Below are 19,549 nucleotides of genomic sequence, written 5' to 3' on the forward strand. Positions count from 1 at the left end.
GGGCAACCGTCACATAACTCAGGGGTGTGGGTCGGAGAACTGGTTCTGATAAGGGGTATAAGTCACGTCTGAGCCTGGCTTAAGTGCCCTCATGGGTAGCTGTGTGCACGGTTTTCTTGGGTTGGCTTCTTAGGGATGTGTGGAACACAGCAGGAGCCTGTGTTGCTCTAGAGGCATCATATGCCATCATTTCTGTTTTGCTCACTTTCTTGTTTTAGTTTATTCAACATGAGAATTTATCCGTGATTCTAAAGCAGTATTTTGTTTTTCTGAAATCATTAAAATTTATCAAAATCATCGTGACATTTAGTCTTTCTGAGCCGTAGAGCAGCAAGGCCCTGGATGACCACTGTACAAGCTGCACCCCGAGGGCCCTGTATCAGCAGCGGGGCGTGTGGGGGGCAGGGGCCCCCTGGGTCTTCTGACTGCTCTGTGCCCGAGGTCTGCCATGATCCGCTCTTAAATGCTTTGAAATTGAATCTTGCCTTAGTTCTTCTCTAATTTCCTTCTTAGGAAATTACCGTTTTTAATTCCTTAATTCTAACCATTTCTTTAGAGAAAGATGTAGTCATACACCTTTTTTTCTTTTTATTTTTAAGGCTGCACCCATGGCATATGGAGATTCCCAGGCTAGGGGTTGAATGGGAGCCATTGCTATAGTTGCTGGCCTATACCACAGCCACAGCCACGCCAGATCTGAGCCTCATCTGCGGCAATTACGGATCCTTAACCCACTGAGTGAGGTCAGAGATGGAACTGGCATCCTCATGAATACAGGTTGGGTTCTTAAACCACTGAGCCACAATAGGAACTCTCAGTTTTTAAGTTGATTATAAAATTAATCTTTCCAGTCTTGCATATTTTCAACTACATTTAATTTTTTTTACTTAGCAAAAGATTGATTTATTTTTAGTTTATATATTTGATTATGGTATTTAAGAAATATATTTTCTGAACATGAATAAGTGTACTAAGATAGTGCATATTTTTAACAGCATTCGACTATGACATCAACATTGAGGAGATTAGGTGAAGATATATTCAAAGGAGTGGTGACTAAAGGAATTCAGGGTAATTCTTCAGAACATTCTGTGGAGAATAAACCAAAGACAGCTGCTTTCTTTAAGAGCTCCAGTTTACCGTTGAGATTTCCATCAACTTTAATTGTTCTCAAAACAGTCACTCAAGGTAAGCTTTCAGATGTGCTTCTGGTCTAATTTCTTATAAACAATTAGAAGAGAACTCTGAAATGAGGCAGTTCTTTCATAGATAAATATGTTTTGCCTTTTCAGAATGAGCTTTTAAGTTGTTTAAATTGGTGGCACATTATCAAAACCGACTCTAATGGATGAATTAGAGAAGATGAGTGGTGGACCAGATTGTTGCCCTTCCCAGAAGCCTTTGTTGATTTTCTTAGATCGTGTTACCATAGCAGCCTTTGCTCTCACTGTCGTTGCATTTACCATGTGGTCCTGACCCGCCAGAGCAGGTGTTGGCAAACTATAGCCTGTGGGCCAGACCTGGTTTGTAACACATCTCGTTTGTTTCCTGTTGTCTCTTGTCACCTCACAAGGACAGAGCTGAGTGTCGGCAGCAGAGACAGCATAGCTCCAGAGCCTGTGATGTTCTGACATGGCCCCTGCTCTGGTGTGTGAGCTCACTGCCTTGTTGCCATTGTGTCTTTTGTGCCTGGCGTGGGGCTCGAGGTCTGCTAGTGAACAAGGAAATGAAGGACTCAAAAATGTTTCCATCAGAGCTGGCCGTTTTAGTACAGTTCTGATACACTGCTGTAAGTAGCTGTCTTGTGGATTAGTATTTGTGAGGCTTTGTGTGAAGGGAGGTGACAGCTGTGTAGTCTTTCTACCTTCCTTCTGTGTTGACTGTGTAACTCATTCTGGTGGGTTTGTAAGTGGGCAGTGGCAACAGGCTAATTTGATGACTTACTCTGAAGTACAGGCTCTTTGGCTATTCTTGATTGTAGGGATTTTAAGGGGAAAAAAAAAAAAAAACCAAACCATGACTCTGCCTGAGTTGTTTTCTTCCTTATGGTTGTGGTTCCCAAAGTTATAACAGGTGGGGTGGTAACTGGTTGACAGGCCGAGTGTGAGAAGGGACTATCAGCCCAGCCCAGAGTGCACCACGGCAGCGTGTGATCAGGTGTGATCTTCGTCTCTGCCAAGGCTGATGGGATGGAGAGAGGAATGGGCGCTAGTGTGCACAGGGGCACACGCTGCCCTCTGCAGGCAGTCCCGGATGAGTGGAGGAGGAGCAGAGCATTCATGGACAAGGAAAGTGGCTGAGCAGTTTGTGGATTCTAATGTGCTGTGGCCTCACTGTCTGTATCCCCTCTGAATTCACCTGTGAGGCGCTAACCTGCGCAGGTACGTCAGGAAGTTGGGCCTGGGGAGGCACTTAGGTCAGGGGGTGGGGCCCTGGGGAATGGGAGGGGGCCCTGAAAGCGACCCCACAGAGCACCCCACCCTCACCATGTGAGGACACGGCACGGCAGGAGGAGGGCTCTCACCAGCATCCAAGCCGCCAGCCCCTCGACCTCAAACTTGGGGCCTCCAGAAGGGCCAACATTAAATTTCTGTTGTTTGTAAGCCACCCAGTCTCAGGCATTTTGTTACAGCAGACTGAATGTGTGTTTCAGAAAATGAAACTAATGTGTTTCAGAAAATGAACTCCAGAAGAAATTACAGAAATCTGTTGATTTTTGACTACTACGATGACTGCTGCAACCAGAGTGTAACTAAACTACTGTGACCTGAGTGTAACTACCATTTTTTACAATCACTATTAAGTAGCTGTAATGCATGAAAAAAGAAATCTTGTTCACATAAGCAAAACAAAGTATGTAGGAGTTCCTGCTGTGGCATAGTGGGTTAAGAATCCGATTATAGGGAGTTTCAGTGGTGGCTAAGCAGATACAAATCCTACTAGTATCCATGAGGATGCAGATTCAATCCCTGACCTCACCTCATGGGTTAAGGATCCGGTGTTTTTGTGAGCTGTGGCATGGGTTGGCAGTTGTAGCTCCAGTTTGACCCCAAGCCTGGGAACTTCCATATGCTGCAGGTGTGGCCTTCAGAGAAGAAAAAAGGAATCCGACTGCTACAGCAGCTCATGTCACTTCAGAGGTGCTGGTTTGATCCCCAGCCCTGTGCAGTGGGTTAAAGGATCCAGTGTTGCTGCAGCTGCAATGCAGGTCTCAACTGTGGCTTGGATTCAATCCCTGGCCCAGGAATTTCCATATGCTGCAGGTTCAGCTATTAAAAAAAACAGTAACAACAAAGTAAAATGTGGGTACTAAGCTAACATGGTATCTGAAGAACCTCATCCATTGTGAAAGATAACAGGACATGAGTAAAGATTTGGTAAATAGTGGGCGAATGAGCAGGTTGATAAATAATACTGCTGAAGTTAAGGGGCAGAAATAAAGGACTTTTATTCTTCTTATCTGGGAAGACCAAGAGTATGAAAATTTATGAGATACCCCAAGTGGCTAAGTGTAATAATATGAATTAAAATTCCAGTGGTTTGTGTAAGTTGAGAGAGTAAAGTTTATTTGAAAAAAATATTTTCAGTGAATATGATCATTTAAAGCAAACAAAACAGCCACACTGGGGCAGAGGCGCTTCATATGTACTTATTAAAATAATGAATTTGCTTCCTGGTTGAAGTCAGGTTTTTTTTTGGTTTTTTGGGTTTTTTTGGCTGTACTGGTGGCACATGGAAGTTCCTGGGGCAGGGCCACAGCCACAGCAATGCTGGATCCTTAACCCACTGTGCCGGGCTGGGGATCAACCCGAGCCACAGAGACAGCACCAGATCCTTAACCTGCTTGCTGTAGTGGGAACTCCTCAAGTCAGTTTTTTAAGAACATAGACTCATGAGATGTCCTGCTCTCAAAGATGTTAAAATCTAGGGGGGCTACTAGATGATAAATACTTCGGTCTGCTTTACTTTGTAATTAATGGTGCACTAGAAGCCTTCTAAATGCCGTTGCCTGAGAGGTGGTATATTGGCTCTGGTGGTGAGAGAGGGGCTCAGAGGATTTAGCACACAGAGTTAGCATTTTTGCAGGACCACCGGCTTGGTGAGAGTTCACAGCAGAGAGTAAAGAGGAAGGCCATTCCCCAGGGGACAGTCTGAGGGAACACGAGCTAGCTGGGAAGAGCCTGGCGCCACGGAGACCAGTCAGGTGTCAGGTATAAAGACATGTCTCTGTCCACAGTGCAGTGTCAGCTTTCTGACACCTGGTGACAAAGGCTCTGACCAGAGCTCACACAGTGGAGTCTCTTGTCCCTCCCGATTACCTCTCAACCGTCTCACTTGTTTTTCTTAGCAATTTTATCCAGTCTCTTATTTTAATTTAAAAAAATTTAAATTCCTTTCCGGCCAGAGTGCCTTTTTACAAAACGAATTTAAGCATTTCTCTGTCTTACTTATATCCTTTTTGGTAAAGTCTTCATGATAAGATAGACAACTTCCAATAGTCTTTAGTTAGATTTTTTATTATTGTTGGATATTTCTGAAAAGTGTTTTTGTTTTCAATTGTCATCTTTAGGGTATAAAATGGATGTTGAAAAACTGGACTAATTCCCCATTAATTTATTTTTTAAGAAATGTTAAGAAACATATATTTATTATCTTTGGTCTAAATACATGAATAGGAGTTCCCGTCGTGGCTCAGCGGAAATGAATCTTACTAGCATCCATAGGATGCAGGTTCAGTCCCTAGCCTCGCTCAGTGCATTAAGGATCCGGCGTTGCCATGAGCTATGGTGCAGGTCGCAGATGCAACTTGGATCCAGTGTTGCAGTGGCTATGGTATAGGCTGGCAGCTAAGCTCCAATTTGACCCCTGGCCTGGCAACTTCCATATGCTGTGGGTGCAGCCCCAAAAAGACAAAAATATATAAACAAATAAATAAGTACATGAATACAGGATTGATGTTGTTCCTTTTGTTGAAGAAATTATTTGTTTAGTATTTTTTTCTAATTGTGAAAATGGCTTAAAAAAAATTTTTTTTTTGGCTTAAAATTTTCTTAAAGGAAAGTCTAAGAAATGTCTATAAGCTATTTTTAAAGTCACTTGGAGTCCATTGGAAGCTGCCTTTCAGGTCTAATTTGAACAAGCCTTTTGAGAACTAAAGTCAAAAATGAGTTAATATATTACCAACCAGGCAGAATGAGTATGATTAGCTGTTAAAATTTTAAATGCCACATTGAAAAAATACTAAAATGTGTTTTAAAAGTTACAATTTGCTTTATGGTATAAAATTGCCACCCTCCATAAAAACATCCTTCACCCAATTTTGATTAACTGATAAAGATCCCAGTGGTACTGTTTTGTCCCCCAGAGTTGTAAAACCACCAATTTGCCATTTGTAACAGACATATCTATAACTAATTTTTGTTCAGTTCACTTTTTTTCTGTAACATTTTACTTTTTTTAAAAAAAAATGTGTTTATGGCAAATTATTAACAGCTGCTAAATCTAAGTAGAAGTACAACATGTGTCATTTATTACCACTTTTTTCTGTTTTCTCTGTGTTTGAAAGTTCAGAATTAGTCTTTTGAAATTGAAAATGCTATTTTTTTTCAATCTTTTGTCTTCTTTAGGGCTGCATCCGCCGCATATGGAGGTTCCCAGGGGTCTAATTGGAGCTGTAGCTGCTGGCCTACACCACAGTCACAGCAATGCAGGATCTGAGCTGCGTCTGGAACCTACACCACAACTCATGGCAACGCCGGATCCTTAACCTACTAAGCAAGGCCGGGGATGGAACCCACAACCTCATGGTTCCTAGTTGGATTCGTTTCCGCTGTACCACGAGGGGAACTCCCAAAAATACTGTTTTTTAATGGAACTTTGAGAGATTTAGAAACTCCATCAGCTGGCATGGAAGTAAGAGAGAGGCCCTTGGTTCTTACTCAGGAAGGCGCCCATGTGCTATTGCATGGGTGGGAGCAGAGTGGTAGATGTGACTCAGGAAAGAAGGGGTGCTGTCCTGGTCTGCAGTTAGAAACATCTGAGAAATGATGGTAACGGAAGTTTAATCTTTTTGTTACTGTAGCAGGCATCGTGAATGTGACTATCAGATATAGTGTGTGTGGCATTTCCCTAGACCCTTCCTTTCCAATTTGGATTCCTTTTATTTCTTTTTCTTCTCTGATTGCTATGGCTAGGGCTTCCAAAACTATGTTGAATAGTAGAAGTGACAGCAGACACCCTTCTCTTGTTCCCTATCTTAGTGGGAATTCTTTCAGCTTTTCACCATTGAGATTGATGTTAGCTCTGGGTTTGTCATATATGGCCTTTATTATGTTGAGGTGGGTTCCCTCTGTACTGACTTTCTGGAGGGTTTTCTTAAATCATAAATGGTGTTGAACTTTGTCAGAAGCTTTTTCTGCATCTATTGAGAGGATCATACGGTTTTTATTCTTCGGTTTCTTAATGTGGTGCATTACACTAATTCATTTGTGGATATTGAAAAATCCTTGCATCCCTGGGATAAATCCCACTTGATCATGATGTACAGCCCTTTTAATGTATTGCGGATTCAGTTTGCTAGTGTTTTGTTCAGGATTTTTACATCTATGTTCATCAGTGTATTGGCCTGTAATTTTCTTTTTTGTGGTGTCTTTGTCTGGCTTTGGTATCAGGGTGATGGAGGCCTCATAGAATGAGTTTGGGAGTGTTCCATCCTCTGCAATTTTCTGGAATAGTTTCAGAAGGATAGGTGTTAGCTCTTCTCTAAATGTTTGATTGAATTCACCTGTGAAGCCATCTGGTCCTGGACTTTTGTTTGTTGGAATTTTTTTAATCACAGTTTCAATTTCAATTCTTGCAATTGGTCTGTTCATCTTTTTTATTTCATCTTGGTTTAGTCTTGGAAGATCGTACTTTTCTAAGGATTTGTCCATTTCTTCTAGGTTGTCCATTTTATTGGCATATAGTTGCTTTGTAGTAGTCTCTTATGATACTTTGTATTTCTGTGATGTCTGCTGTAATTTCTTTTTCATTTCTAATTTTATTGCTTTTCTTGATGGTCTGGCTAAGAGTTTATCAATTTTGTTGATCTTTTCAAAGAACCAGTTTTTGGTTTCATTGATCTTTTCTGTCAATTTCTTCATTTCTCTTTCATTGTATCTGATCTTTATGATTTCTTTCCTTCTGCTAACTATGGGTTTTGTGTGTTCTTTCTCTGGTTGCTTTAGGTGTAAAGTTAGGTTGTTTGAGCTTTTTCTTATTTCTTGAGGTAGGCTTATATTGCTACAAACTTCCCTCTTAGAACTGCTTTTGCTGCATCCCATAGGTTTTGGATTTTTGTGTCTTTCCTGTTGCTTGCTTCTAGGTATTTTTAAATTCCCTCTTTGATTTCTTCAGTGATCCATTGGTTGTTTGGTAGCATGTTGTTTAGTCTTTTTTGTGTTTTTTGCAGTATTTTTCTTGTTGATTTCCAGTTGTGTAGTGTTGTGGTTGGAAAAGATGTTTGATATGATTTTAATTTCTTAAGTTTACTGAGGCTTGATTTGTGGCCTAGGATATGGTCTATCCTAGAGAATGTTCCATGTGCACTTGAGAAGAGTGTGTATTCTGCTGCTTTTGGATGGAATGTTGTTAAGTCCATTTGATCTAATGCATCATTTAAGACCTGTGTTTCCTTGTTGATTTTCTGTCTGGATGATCTGTCCATTGCTGTAAATGGGGTGTTAAAAGTCCCTCGCTATTATTGTGTTATTGTCAATTTCTCCTTTTGAGGTTGTTAGCAGTTGCCTTATACATTGAGGTGATCCTGTGTTGGGTGCATATATATTTACAATTGTTATATCTTCTTCTTGTATTGATCATTTGATCATTATGTAATGACCTTCTTTGTCTCTTATAATATTCTTTATTTTAAGATCTATTTCAAGGTCTATTTTGTCAGTTGGTACTCCAGCTTTCTTTTGACTTCCATTTGCATGGAATATTTTCTTCCATCTTCTCACTTTCAATTTGTATGTGTCCCTAGAACTGAAGTGGGTCTCTTGCAGACAGCATATATATGGGTCTTGTTTTTGTATCTATTCAGCTGGTCTGTGTCTTTAGTTTGGAACATTTAGTCCATTTATATTTTAGGTAATTATTGATAGGTATGTTCTTATTACCATTTTATTAACCATTTTGGATTTTTTTGGTCTTTTTTTTCCCCTTCTTGTTCTCTTCTCTTGTGTTTTGATCACTATCTTCAGTGTTGTATTTGAGTTGATATTTTGTTTGTGTGTGTAGTTTTGGATTACAGTTGCCCTGAAGTTTTGATATAGGAGTCTATATACATATGAGATTATTTTAAGTTGTTGGTCTCTTAATTGCAGGTGCATCTCCAGTGTCCCGCATTTGTACCCTCCTCACAATTTTGATTTTGGTAACATAAATTGTGCATGGATGGCTTCCTACATTTACTGTATATATGCCTTTACTGGTGAGCCTTGTCATTTGTGGTATTTTTGTTTCTAGTTATGGCTTTTTCTTTTCTGCCTAGAGAAGTTCCTTGAGTATTTGTTGTAAAGCTGGTTTAGTGGTGTTGGATTCACCTAGCTTTTGCTTATCTGTAAAGCTTTTGATTTCTCCTTCAAATCTGAATGAGAGCCTTGCTGGGTAAAGTAACCTTGGTTGGAGGGTTTTTTTTTTTTTTTTTTTTTTTTTTCCATCACTTTAAGTATATCATGCCACTCCCTTCTGGCCTGCAGAGTTTCTGCTGAAGAATCTGCCAATAACCTTGTTGGGCTTCCCTTGTATGATATTTGTTTCTTTTCCCTAGCTGCTTTTAAGATTTTCTCTTTGTCTTTAATTTTTGTGAGTTTGATTAATGTGTATCTCAGGGTGTTCCTCCTTGAGTTTATCTTATTTTATTTTATTTATTTATTTTTTATTTTTTTATTTTTTTTGTCTTTTTGCCATTTCTTGGGCCACTCCCTCGGCATATGGAGGTTCCCAGGCTAGGGGTCAAATCGGAGCCATAGCCGCCGGCCTACACCAGAGCCACAGCAATGGGGGATCCGAGCCACATCTGCAACCTACACCACAGCTCATGGCAACGCCAGATCCTTAACCCACTGAGCAAGGGCAGGGATCGAACCTGCAACCTCATGGTTCCTAATCGGCTTCGTTAACCACTGCGCCACGACGGGAACTCCGGGTTTATTTTATATGGTATTTGTTGTGCTCCTTGGATTCGAGTGAGTGGTTCCTTTCCCATGTCAGGGAAGTTTTCAGCTGTATCTCTTCAAATATTTTCTCTGGCCCTTTCTCTCTCTTTTCTCCTTCTGGCACCTCTATTATAATATGGACATTGGTGGGTTTAACGTTGTCCCAGAGTTCTCCTAGACTCTCTTCATTTCTTTTCAATCTTTTTTTCTCATTTCTGTTCTGCATCAGTGATTTCCACTAGTCTGTCTTCCACCTTGATTATTTGTTCTTCTGCTTTCTATATTCTGCTGTTGGTTACTTCTAGTGAATTTTTTATTTCAGTTATTGTATTTTGCATCTCTGCTTGCTTAATCCTTAAATCTTCAATTTCTTTGCTCATTGTTTCTTGTAATTTATCAATCTGTGCCTCCAGCTTATTTCCATGATCTTGAATCACCTTTACTATTGTCAGTCTAAAGTCTTTTCCATGGAGGTTGGTAGTCTCTAGATCTCTAGTTGCATCTCGTGTTTTGGGTTGATTGCCCACAGCAACCTGAGGAGGGACAGGGGTTGTCATTTTTACAGAAGAGCAGACTGCAAGGGACCCCAGTAGTCAGGTCCTTAACATTGCCATCAAGGGGAAGTAAAGAGTTACATGCCATCCAGAACACAACGTGTAGGTGTGGGCATCAGTGAGGGACACTTCAGTAAAACTTTCAGTATGTGCAGATATGGTCAGAACAGTCTAATTTGATAGGATTATCTGTTTTGGGGACACCTCTCTCCTGTTGGATTAAATGCACTATTTTTAATTGTGCATCAGGGCTAGTTCTGTAGCCTTCTTGGCCTCAACTTAGACAGCTCTACCGTGTGTTTATAAATTATGTTCTTATACTCCAGGCATAGAGATGTGAAAGAGTTCTTGCCCTTCTCAGGTGAGAAGGTTTGCCTTGGTTAGACGCAGCATCACAGAGCAGGTAAGAACCTCAGCTCTGTAGTCAGATAGCTGAGGTCTGACTCACGGCCCGACAACAGCATGTGACACTGGCAGGTCCTTTACTGTGTTTCTACCACCACTTTATTTTTTGAAGATTGAATGAGAGTTAATTGGTTTGGCAAAGAATATGGCATACAGCAGTCTCCTGATCAGCCAGCTGCTCATGATAAATGTCATTATTTACTGTTACTAAACTGCTCAGAGTTGGCTTTATTTGAGATCAGAATTCATCAGTTAGACTGTGTTAGATTTCTGTTGCTCTTCATATATTCACCAACACTTGGTTCTTAAAACAACCACCATTTCACAGACCAGCTCCCAGGTCTTTGGCTCAGGTTTGGGCTCAGCTCCTCGGGAAGCTGGGCTGGGCTTGGTCCCTACTTGTGCTCCTCGTTTTCAAGCCACTTGCCTTCCCACATCCATCTGCATGGCCTGCACCCATCTGCACTGTGTCAGGGCTTCTGGGCTGGGAGGGGAGCTCTGGCCATCTCTGCTGCCTCCCTTCAGTCAGGGTCCCAGGTTGGCCCTGCTGCTCAGGGCAGGCAGTGGGGCTCCCCAGCTGACAGGAGTCCCTGCAGAGTGATCATTCTGAGCTGGCTGTGGGGCCAGAGCCTGCTGCCCACTGCCCATCTGATGTCAGCAGATGGCCTCTGATCTTGGGGAAAAGGTTATCATGTTGACTGTTAGGACATTTCTTAAAGACTCAGTAATGCAGCATGCTTGTAAAGTGAAACCAGTTTTAGTACAATTTTTTTTTTTCTTTTCAGGGCCACACCTGAGGCATATGGAGGTTCCCAGGCTATAGGCTAGAGGCTGAATCACAACTGCAGCTGCAGACCTATACCACACCTGCAGCAATGCCAGATCCAAGCTGCATCTATGACCTGTGATGCAGCTTGTGGCAATACTGGATCCTTAACCCACTGAGTGAGACCAGGGATTGAACCTGCATCCTCACAGGCACTACATTGGGTTCCACTGAGCCACAACAGCCCCCCCCCCAGTTTTGGTACAATTGATAACTGAAATTCTTAAAATATATACTTTTAGAGGTTAAATAGGTCTTGTTTTTAAAAAATCTTCATTTTTAGGGAAATTAAAGTAAGGATGTAACTTTTAATTCTCCCTGAAGAATAAAGATAAAACCACTTAGAAAAATAACCAAATACCATTTTTCTACCCCCCCCAGATTAATATAGGACTATTTTTTAAGTTTGCCCACTTGTCATATCATAAATCATTCAGCCTATTTGAGATAACTTATTAATGAGAAGTGAGGTAATTTGTATTGCATACAGTCAGTGGCACAGTGATAGAAACATTCCTTTCTGTGAGGAATTCCTCTCTACTTTTCTGCCTGAGCTGCTGCTGAATACAGATAGATTTCTAAATAGGGAAAGTCTGAAGAGAATCCAGCAACTTTGCCTCACCTAAGTACCCATTTATTTTGCTGTGTTCTATTAAACCATAAAGGTATATACAGCAGTGTTCCTTGAACTAGATTTTACTGAAAGTAAAAATGAAGTGTCTTATAAATTGACTCAGAGGCACAGATTTCAATTTCTAAAAATCCTTTCACATTGTTTCAGTTTCACATAGGTTATTCTCAGTTTCTCATTCTTAGTAATTAGGGTTTTAGTTATTTCTTTAGCTTACATGGATGGCACAGCAAAGACGAAATTCAACCTGATGCTAGAGGAAGGAATTTTAGTGGTGATTCGGTCATATTTTCAGTGTGTTTCAAGACACTCTGAGCCTTCATTTAAACAGAACTCTCAGCAGAGCAGTTAACTCACTGATATGTGAACAGCATGAAAGCTTTTATTGCTTTGAATAGTATATTTAAAGAGTCTTAGAAAACTGGAATATTCTTGGCCATTTAAAAGCAAGCGGAAATTGTTGTAGTGATTGAAGTGTCTTAACTCGGCATGGATCCTGTCACCTTCGTGCTTCCCAGAATATCTTGGAGGAAGTTTTGGGGCTTCTGATCTATCGGGTGCCATCCTGGTATAGGCTGTGGTCAGACCACAGTCATTCCTGATGGCAGAGGCAGAGGCGCACGCCAGGCTTCTAAAGGGCTCTGAGTGGCTTATGTTTTGCACCTTGTCAGCAGACAGAAACCCTCCCTGAAAGCTCATCGAGCAAGTTTGTATAAAGTTACATTTGAAATAGGCAAATGCTTAGAAAGCAGCAGTAGCAAAAAACATCATCTCAGAAACTGTGGTAAAGACAGCAACACTGATACTGTGTAAATTTCTGGAAGCATGTGGTAGTTATAATCAGATAGTGGTATTTATTTTTATTTTTTTATGTTCTTGTCTTTTTGCCATTTCTTGGGCTGCTCCTGCAGCATATGGAGGTTCCCAGGCTCAGGGTTGAATCGGAGCTGTAGCCGCCAGCCTCCACCATAGCCACAGCAACACAGGATCCAAGCGGCATCTGCAACCTACACCACAGGTCACAGCAACGCTGGATCCTTAACGCACTGAGCAAGGCCAGGGATTGAACCCACAACCTCATGGTTCCTAGTCAGATTCATTAACCCACTGAGCCACGACCAGAACTCCTTTTTTTTTTTTTTTGTCTTTTCTAGGACTGCTCCTGGCATATGGAGGTTCCCAGGCTCAGGGTTGAATCGGAGCTGTAGCCGCCAGCCTCCACCATAGCCACAGCAACACAGGATCCAAGCGGCATCTGCAACCTACACCACAGGTCACAGCAACGCTGGATCCTTAACGCACTGAGCAAGGCCAGGGATTGAACCCACAACCTCATGGTTCCTAGTCAGATTCATTAACCCACTGAGCCACGACCAGAACTCCTTTTTTTTTTTTTTTGTCTTTTCTAGGACTGCTCCTGGCATATGGAGGTTCCCAGGCTAGGGGTCTAATCGGAGCTGTAACTACTGACCTACACCAGAGCCACAGCAACGGTGGGATCTAAGCTGCATCTGCGACCTACACTACAGCTCATGGTGATGCCAGATCCTTAACCCACTGAGCGAGGCCAGGGATCGAACCTGCAACCTCATGGTTCCTAGTCGGATTCATTAACCACTGCACCACGACGGGAACTCCCCGATATTTATTTTTAAACATTGTTATCTTTATTGATTTAAAAAAGAAATGGTGTATATTGTTATTTCAGTGTTAAAATAGGAAAATTCTGAATGAAACGTACCCTGTCATGATGTAACTTCTCTTCCCATTTGAGTTCTGACAAAGAAGTTAGGGGGAGGAATGTCTAAAGTTAGCTCAATAGTCTTTCGTCATTTTCCTTTTGCTCTTGAACTGGTTCAAGTGACAGCATACCCTTTTTGCCTTGTGTCTGATCACCAGCTAGACTGCTGATGTGGCCATTGATTTTACACTCTGTTTTTCAGCTGACCACTTGGCTCAGGCGTTTGATTCCCTTTGTTTGGACTTGAAGACGGATGAAGGAAAGATCTTGTTCTTAGAGTATCAAGCTGTTCCAGTAATACTGAGCCATCTAAAGATTTCCAGCAAAGGACTCCTGTCCAATGTCATTGATAGTCTGCTTCAGATGACAGTGGAGTCTCGTAAGTATTGTTTTATACAAGAGAAATGAGAGTGGGGTGATTTTCTCGTCTGCTTTGAGAGTGTAACTCTACATATCAGACAGTGATAAATTTTATGATATGAAAGGCTGTGTCAGAGAGTCATTCATAACATCACTGTTATAAAACTCAACCCTTCATGCACAGATTCGCTAACTTTCACAGTCACCTCAGTTTTGTGGATTTGCTCTGCACATGTCACTCTGACCTTCTAGCCTCTCTCCTATTCCCTTTTGTCCCTTCCTCTGACAGTGAACCCTGTTTGCAGGGTCATCACATGTGTCTCCATCCCCGGGAGGAAAGGACCAGCCCAGTTTTGATTGTCACCCCTGTAGCCTCCCTGTTCCCACCCAGGAGGTTGGGAGGGCACTCAGGCTGCTTACGTGGTGCCTTTTATATTCATCTGTGAGAGTTCTGTGGTCGGTGGGGTTCTTCTCTGGTCTGGCACTGGTGTAACAGGCTCTTCAGCACCTGGTTTGGCCCAGGTAAGTGTGGGCTCTCAAGCATGAGTGCTTTGACTTGCTCTGGTTGGCGTGTTCTTTGAACCTCACATAGGCCCTTCATTCCTAACAAGAAGTCCCTTTGCTTCAGGACCTCTTCTTCTCTTGTAGCTCGTCCTCTCCCCCACAGTGCTTCTGAAAATAAACAATTATGCCCCCCAGGAAGTGGAAACCACAGGTGGGAAGCCTTGCTTGGCAAGGGTGGGTCCCTGGTGGCCACCGCACTCATGCCCCCAGCATGTGGCCACGTTCCATGCCCTTTATAGCTCACATTCCCTCTGCAGTGTATCTCCAGGGAGGCTGGTGGCCTATCCTGGACCCCTCAGCCGGCCAGAGTGGCGCTTGGACTTGGAACCAGGGCTGTGTGTCCAGGAGTGGCTCTGCCACACACATTGTGTTGTTGTGTTGTCCAGCCCTGGGTGTCCAGTGTCCCTGGACATGGTTTATTATATTTCTAGCCATCTGTATCTGGGAAGATGTCAGCCTCACTGCTGCATCTAGCTGCCTCAATGAATGATCTTGAGGTTCTGAATTACAACTAATATCAAGAGTAGAGCAGAAAGAGAAAAAATTGGTAAACTGAGACTCAGAGTTTTGAGATCACTTGTTGAAGTAGGAAGGTTTCCAGTTGGTTTCACAGAATTTTTAAAAACTTAAATCCTACCAGGAGCTCCCTTGTGGCACAGTGGGCTAAGGATCTGGCGTTGTCACTGCCATGGTGTGGGTTCAATCCCTGGCCAAGGAATTTCTCATGCCATGGACTTGGCAAAAAAAATCCTACCACCTGTGAATGTCTGTTGATAAGAAACTAGTTTCTCTGAATGCGTCTAACAGCCAAAAGCATCCTGCAGCCAACAACAAACAGACAGGATTTTGAGCCACAGCCACTCTCATGTTAGAGCTGCTACCAGGTTCAGGACTTTTTTTTTTTCTTTTTTTTTTTTTTTTTTTTTGGCTTTTTTAGGGCCCCACCTGCAGCATATGGAGGTTCCCAGGCTAGGGGTCCAATCAGAGCTGCAGCTGCCAGCCTACACCACAGCCACAGCAATGCTGGATCCTCAAGCCACTGAGAGGCCAGGAGTCGAACCCACATCCTCATGGATCCTAGTTGGGTTCATTACCGCTGAGCCATGACGGAAGCCCCAGGACGCCCTCCCTGCTCGCACTGAGTCAACAGCAGCTTCTGATGCTGACTGAGAAATCCATGCTGATTTTAGTGATGGGAAACTCCTGCAAGGCTGGAAATGGGCAGGCCTTTAATGACATCTGACAGATACATTTATTTGATGAATAGGTATATCCTCCGTTTTTATTTATTAAATTTTATTGGAATATAATGAACTTAAAGTATTGTGCTAGTTTCAAGTACCGCAGAATGAATTAGCCATATTTACAGAATATTGAATGGAATTCTTTCTGCTGTACAGTAGATCCTTGTGATCTCTTTTATGTATGGTAGTGTGAGTATCATAATCCCAAACACCTCGTTTATCCCTCCCCCCCCCATTTCCTTTGGTAACCATGAATTTGATTTCGAGGTCTATTTCTGTTTTGTAAATAAGTTCATTTGTATCATTTTTATCATAGTCTATATATAAGCAATATCATAGGATATTTGTCTTTATTGCTGGACTTTACTTGGCCCCATATCTCTAGGTCCACCCGCGTTGCTGTAAATGGCATTATTTCATTCACTAAAAAATGAACTCAGTTGTAGTCCACCGTGATATGTACCACGTCTTCTTTATCCACTACTTTGTCGACGGACATTTAGGTTGTTTCCAAGTCTTGGCTATTGTAAATACTGCTGTAATGAATACAGTGGTGCCTGTATCTTTTTTTTTTTTGGTCTTTTTTTGCCATTTCTTGGGCCGCTCCTGCGGCATATGGAGGTTCCCAGGCTAGGGGTCGAATTGGAGCTGTAGCCAGAGCCACAGCAACTCAGGATCCGAGCCGAGTCTGCAACCTACACCACAGCTCACAGCAATGCTGGATCCTTAACCCATTGAGCGAGGACAGGGATCGAACCCAAAACCTCATTGTTCCTAGTCGGATTCATTAACCGCTGAGCCACAATAGGAACTCCTGTATCTTTTCAAATTACGGTTTTCTCTAGATATCTGCCCAGGAGTGGGATTGCTAGATCATATGGTAGTTCTATTTTTAATTTTTTGAGGAACTTGCATATTGTTCTCCATTGTGGTTGAACCAGTTTACATTCCCACCAACAGTGTAGGAGGGTTCCCTTTTCTCTACACCCTTTCCAGCATTTATTGTTTGTAGATATTTTGATGGCCAGAATCTGACTGATGTGAGGTGGTACCCCATTGTAGTTTTGATTTGCATTTCTCTATTAATTAACTGATGTTGAGCATCTTTTCATGTGCTTTTTCAAAGGCCATCTGTATATCTTCTTTGGAGAAATGTCTGTTTAGATCTTGTTTATTTTTTTATTGAGTTTTTTTTTGATATTGAGTTGCATGAGGTTTGTATATTTGAGGAATTAATCCCTTGTTGGTCACTTCGTTTGCAAATATTTTCTCCCATTCTGTGAGTTATCATTTCATTTTATTTACGGTTTCCTTTGCTATGCAAAAGCTTTTAGTTTTAATTAGCTCCTGTTTATTTTTGTTTTCTATTTCATTACTCAAGAAGGTAGATCTAAAAAGATATTGCTGAGATTCCATGATCTAACATGCATGCTGACGTGGCGTCTTCCAAGCTGTGATGGAAAGCATGTGTTTCTCATGGATGTCCTCTATTCATTCATTTGTGCTTAAAGTTCTACATGCATTGTGGGAGCCTCTGAGTTTTACAGGGGAATTTAATTATTTTAAGGCCACGATTTAATGTTTTCGTGTGATTTTTTTGTTTCCATTCAGACTTCCCTAATTACCAATAGAAGTGATCTATGCCTTGGAAAGCATTTTTACATATTATTTTGTTCACTTGAGCTTTTGGGGTTTCACAGTTGCAAGCCTTACTGGGGCTCATTTATAAGCTTTTACCTACATCTCTATAAGGCAGCATTGCTGAACCAAAGCTTATACACATTTAAAGTTTTTCATACAAATTTGGCAAATTCCAACTACTTCATTCCTACTGGAGTTGAATATTTTTACTGTATTTTATTTTGAGTTGCCTGCTTGTACCGCATGTTCATTACCAAAAATATTAGGTCTATCTTAGTGATTTATAAGAGCTCTTTTTCTAGTACAATATCAATCTTCTAGCAAATATGAGATTTCTGCCCCCCACCCAAGCTTGGCATTTCCCTGGTATTTTTTTAAAGCTTTTTGCCTTTTAACTTTTTCATATAGACATTTCAAGTTATTATTTTATAAAATTTTCAATCTTTTATGACTCTTTCTCCCTTTTGCTTTTATGCTTAAAAAGCTCTTCCCTTTTCAGTGATTATTATGTAAGTTGTGTCATTAACACTTAAATGAAACTCTTTTTGGGGTTTTTTAGAAAAAAACGGCCCCAATAAAATGTCTAACTGCTAAATATTCAAACAGCCTCCTGTTATGGACTTTCTGCTTCATGGAAATATATTTTCAGGGAAAACAGTCTTCTGTTTGAATTGCTCAACAGCAGTCAGTGGATGCTGTGATTTTTCTGGTGATGATGTTTTTGTCCCACAGCTGGAGTGTGGAAAGAAGGCAAACCCAGAGTAGTGCCGGCCCCTCCCCTCACCCGCCCCACTGTCTTGCAGGGTCCCTGCAGCCCTTCCTGGAGGCCTGCAGTACCTCACTCTTCTTCCGAACCTGCTCCATGCTGCTCCGGGCCCCAAAGCTCGAGCTCCACATTCTAGAGAAGCTCAGCATCATTCTCCAGAAACTGTCCAAAATCAAGTAAGAATCTATTATTTCTAATGTTTTTGTATTAGAAGCTATCTATTATGATCATTTTGATTTTTCTGCGTCTGTACTGGTTCACTTGAGATTATTAAATCAAGCTAGTTTCCAGGAAACATGTAGTCTAGGTTCATGACTGTTACTGCTTACCTGAGATCAGGTTAATCCCAGAGCCTCTAGTTTTCATTTCTGTCAGATCAGCTTCACCACAAACAGTATGTAAGATGAAGAGCAATTTTTAACAACCAGCTGAGACCATCAGAGCAGATTCCTGCACTGGCATTCTATAATGCCACTGGTGAAAATAGGGAAATAATAAAAATACATTGGGGGGTAAACAGACATATATTTTGCAGATCCTTATTACTGTATTGAAGTGAGTTTAGAGAATAAGAAGGAAGCAGGCAGAGAAGATTTAAAGTGATGCTAATAACAGACAATGACGGGCTTGCTCCTGCCACTAATTTGGATTCCACTGCAATAATCAAGGGCTTTCTTTTCCATTATTTCTTTTTCTTTCCCCAATACAAACATTGGTATAGCCAGTTTTGTAAATTATAAGAAAGGACATAGACTTTAAGCTGCATTTTCCCTCAATCTTGGTGCACAGTCTAGTGATTTTTTTGAGGCAAATCGGAACACACTCCATCGCCTTTGCGGATGAGTGTGTTGGTGTGGTTCCGCTCCCCGGCCCCTCCCTCTCTGCTCGCCCGTGATTTCTATGGCGGTGAGGCCAGGTGCTCTGCCAGGTCACCGTGTGCCTGAGAGCAAGTGCAGAGCATCCTGAAGTCCCCTGTAGGTGTGTGGGAGTGGGGCTCTTCTCCTTTGGTGTCTCACACCCCTTGCCACACCTCCGTAAATCAGTGTCACATTATTACCTTGTACTTAGCTCACCAGATTATCAGTTTAGCTCTAGTATTAGGTACACCTGTCACCTTGTTGTCCTCCTTGTCCTGCAGACTGGTAGTGTGTCATCAGTCAGCTGCCATGAGGCTAGAGTGGCATTACTTAGGTTAAATTCCCTCTTAGCTCTTAATTCGTGGGATTTTTTTTTTAGGTAGTTCAAAGTGCAGGCGTGCCCCTGGGCCAGAGTGTCTTTTCGTAGGTAATGCATTTGGTTGTTTGTGATCATTTAAGATATAGAAAAATAACTAGAACAAAGCTGGACTGAGAGAGTTGGGAATAGCTGCTGCTCAAGCAAGTCTTAAAGGAAATCTTCAAACCTGCAGAGATGGGAAGCCATCTGTAGCCGGTGGATGGATGGTCACGTGGGCTACTGGATACTCTCTCTCAAGAGATAAACAGATGTAGGCAAAAAACTGACGGACAGTGAAATTACTGACCGGGCACTAATGAGGGTGTTGCTAAGTCAGGAGGGAAACTAGTACCATGCTAGATTAGAAAGCCCAACTTACTTGAGTAAGGTGGTCAATCAAGT

The 19,549-nt window shown here is 41.8% G+C and overlaps 1 protein-coding gene across 12 annotated transcripts in view; it reads left to right on the top strand.

Annotated features, from left to right (window-relative positions):
• Positions 1-19,549, top strand: part of CCDC138 (coiled-coil domain containing 138) — a 54,958-nt gene that overhangs the window by 31,441 nt on the left and 3,968 nt on the right. For 8 of the 12 annotated variants that reach the window (XM_005662331.3, XM_005662332.3, XM_005662329.3 and 5 more), the window contains 3 exons: positions 996-1,188; positions 13,560-13,736; positions 17,970-18,108. In XM_005662331.3, the coding sequence (XP_005662388.1) occupies positions 996-1,188; positions 13,560-13,736; positions 17,970-18,108 (509 nt within the window). Of the gene's footprint in view, positions 1-995; positions 1,189-13,559; positions 13,737-14,022; positions 15,212-17,969; positions 18,109-19,549 lie in introns of those variants that run through there. The other 4 variants (XR_002342510.1, XR_002342511.1, XM_013995877.2 and 1 more) reach the window with 3 other exon arrangements.

The sequence above is a fragment of the Sus scrofa genome, chromosome 3, assembly GCF_000003025.6.
Source record: "Sus scrofa isolate TJ Tabasco breed Duroc chromosome 3, Sscrofa11.1, whole genome shotgun sequence".
Taxonomy (NCBI): Eukaryota; Metazoa; Chordata; class Mammalia; order Artiodactyla; family Suidae; genus Sus; species Sus scrofa.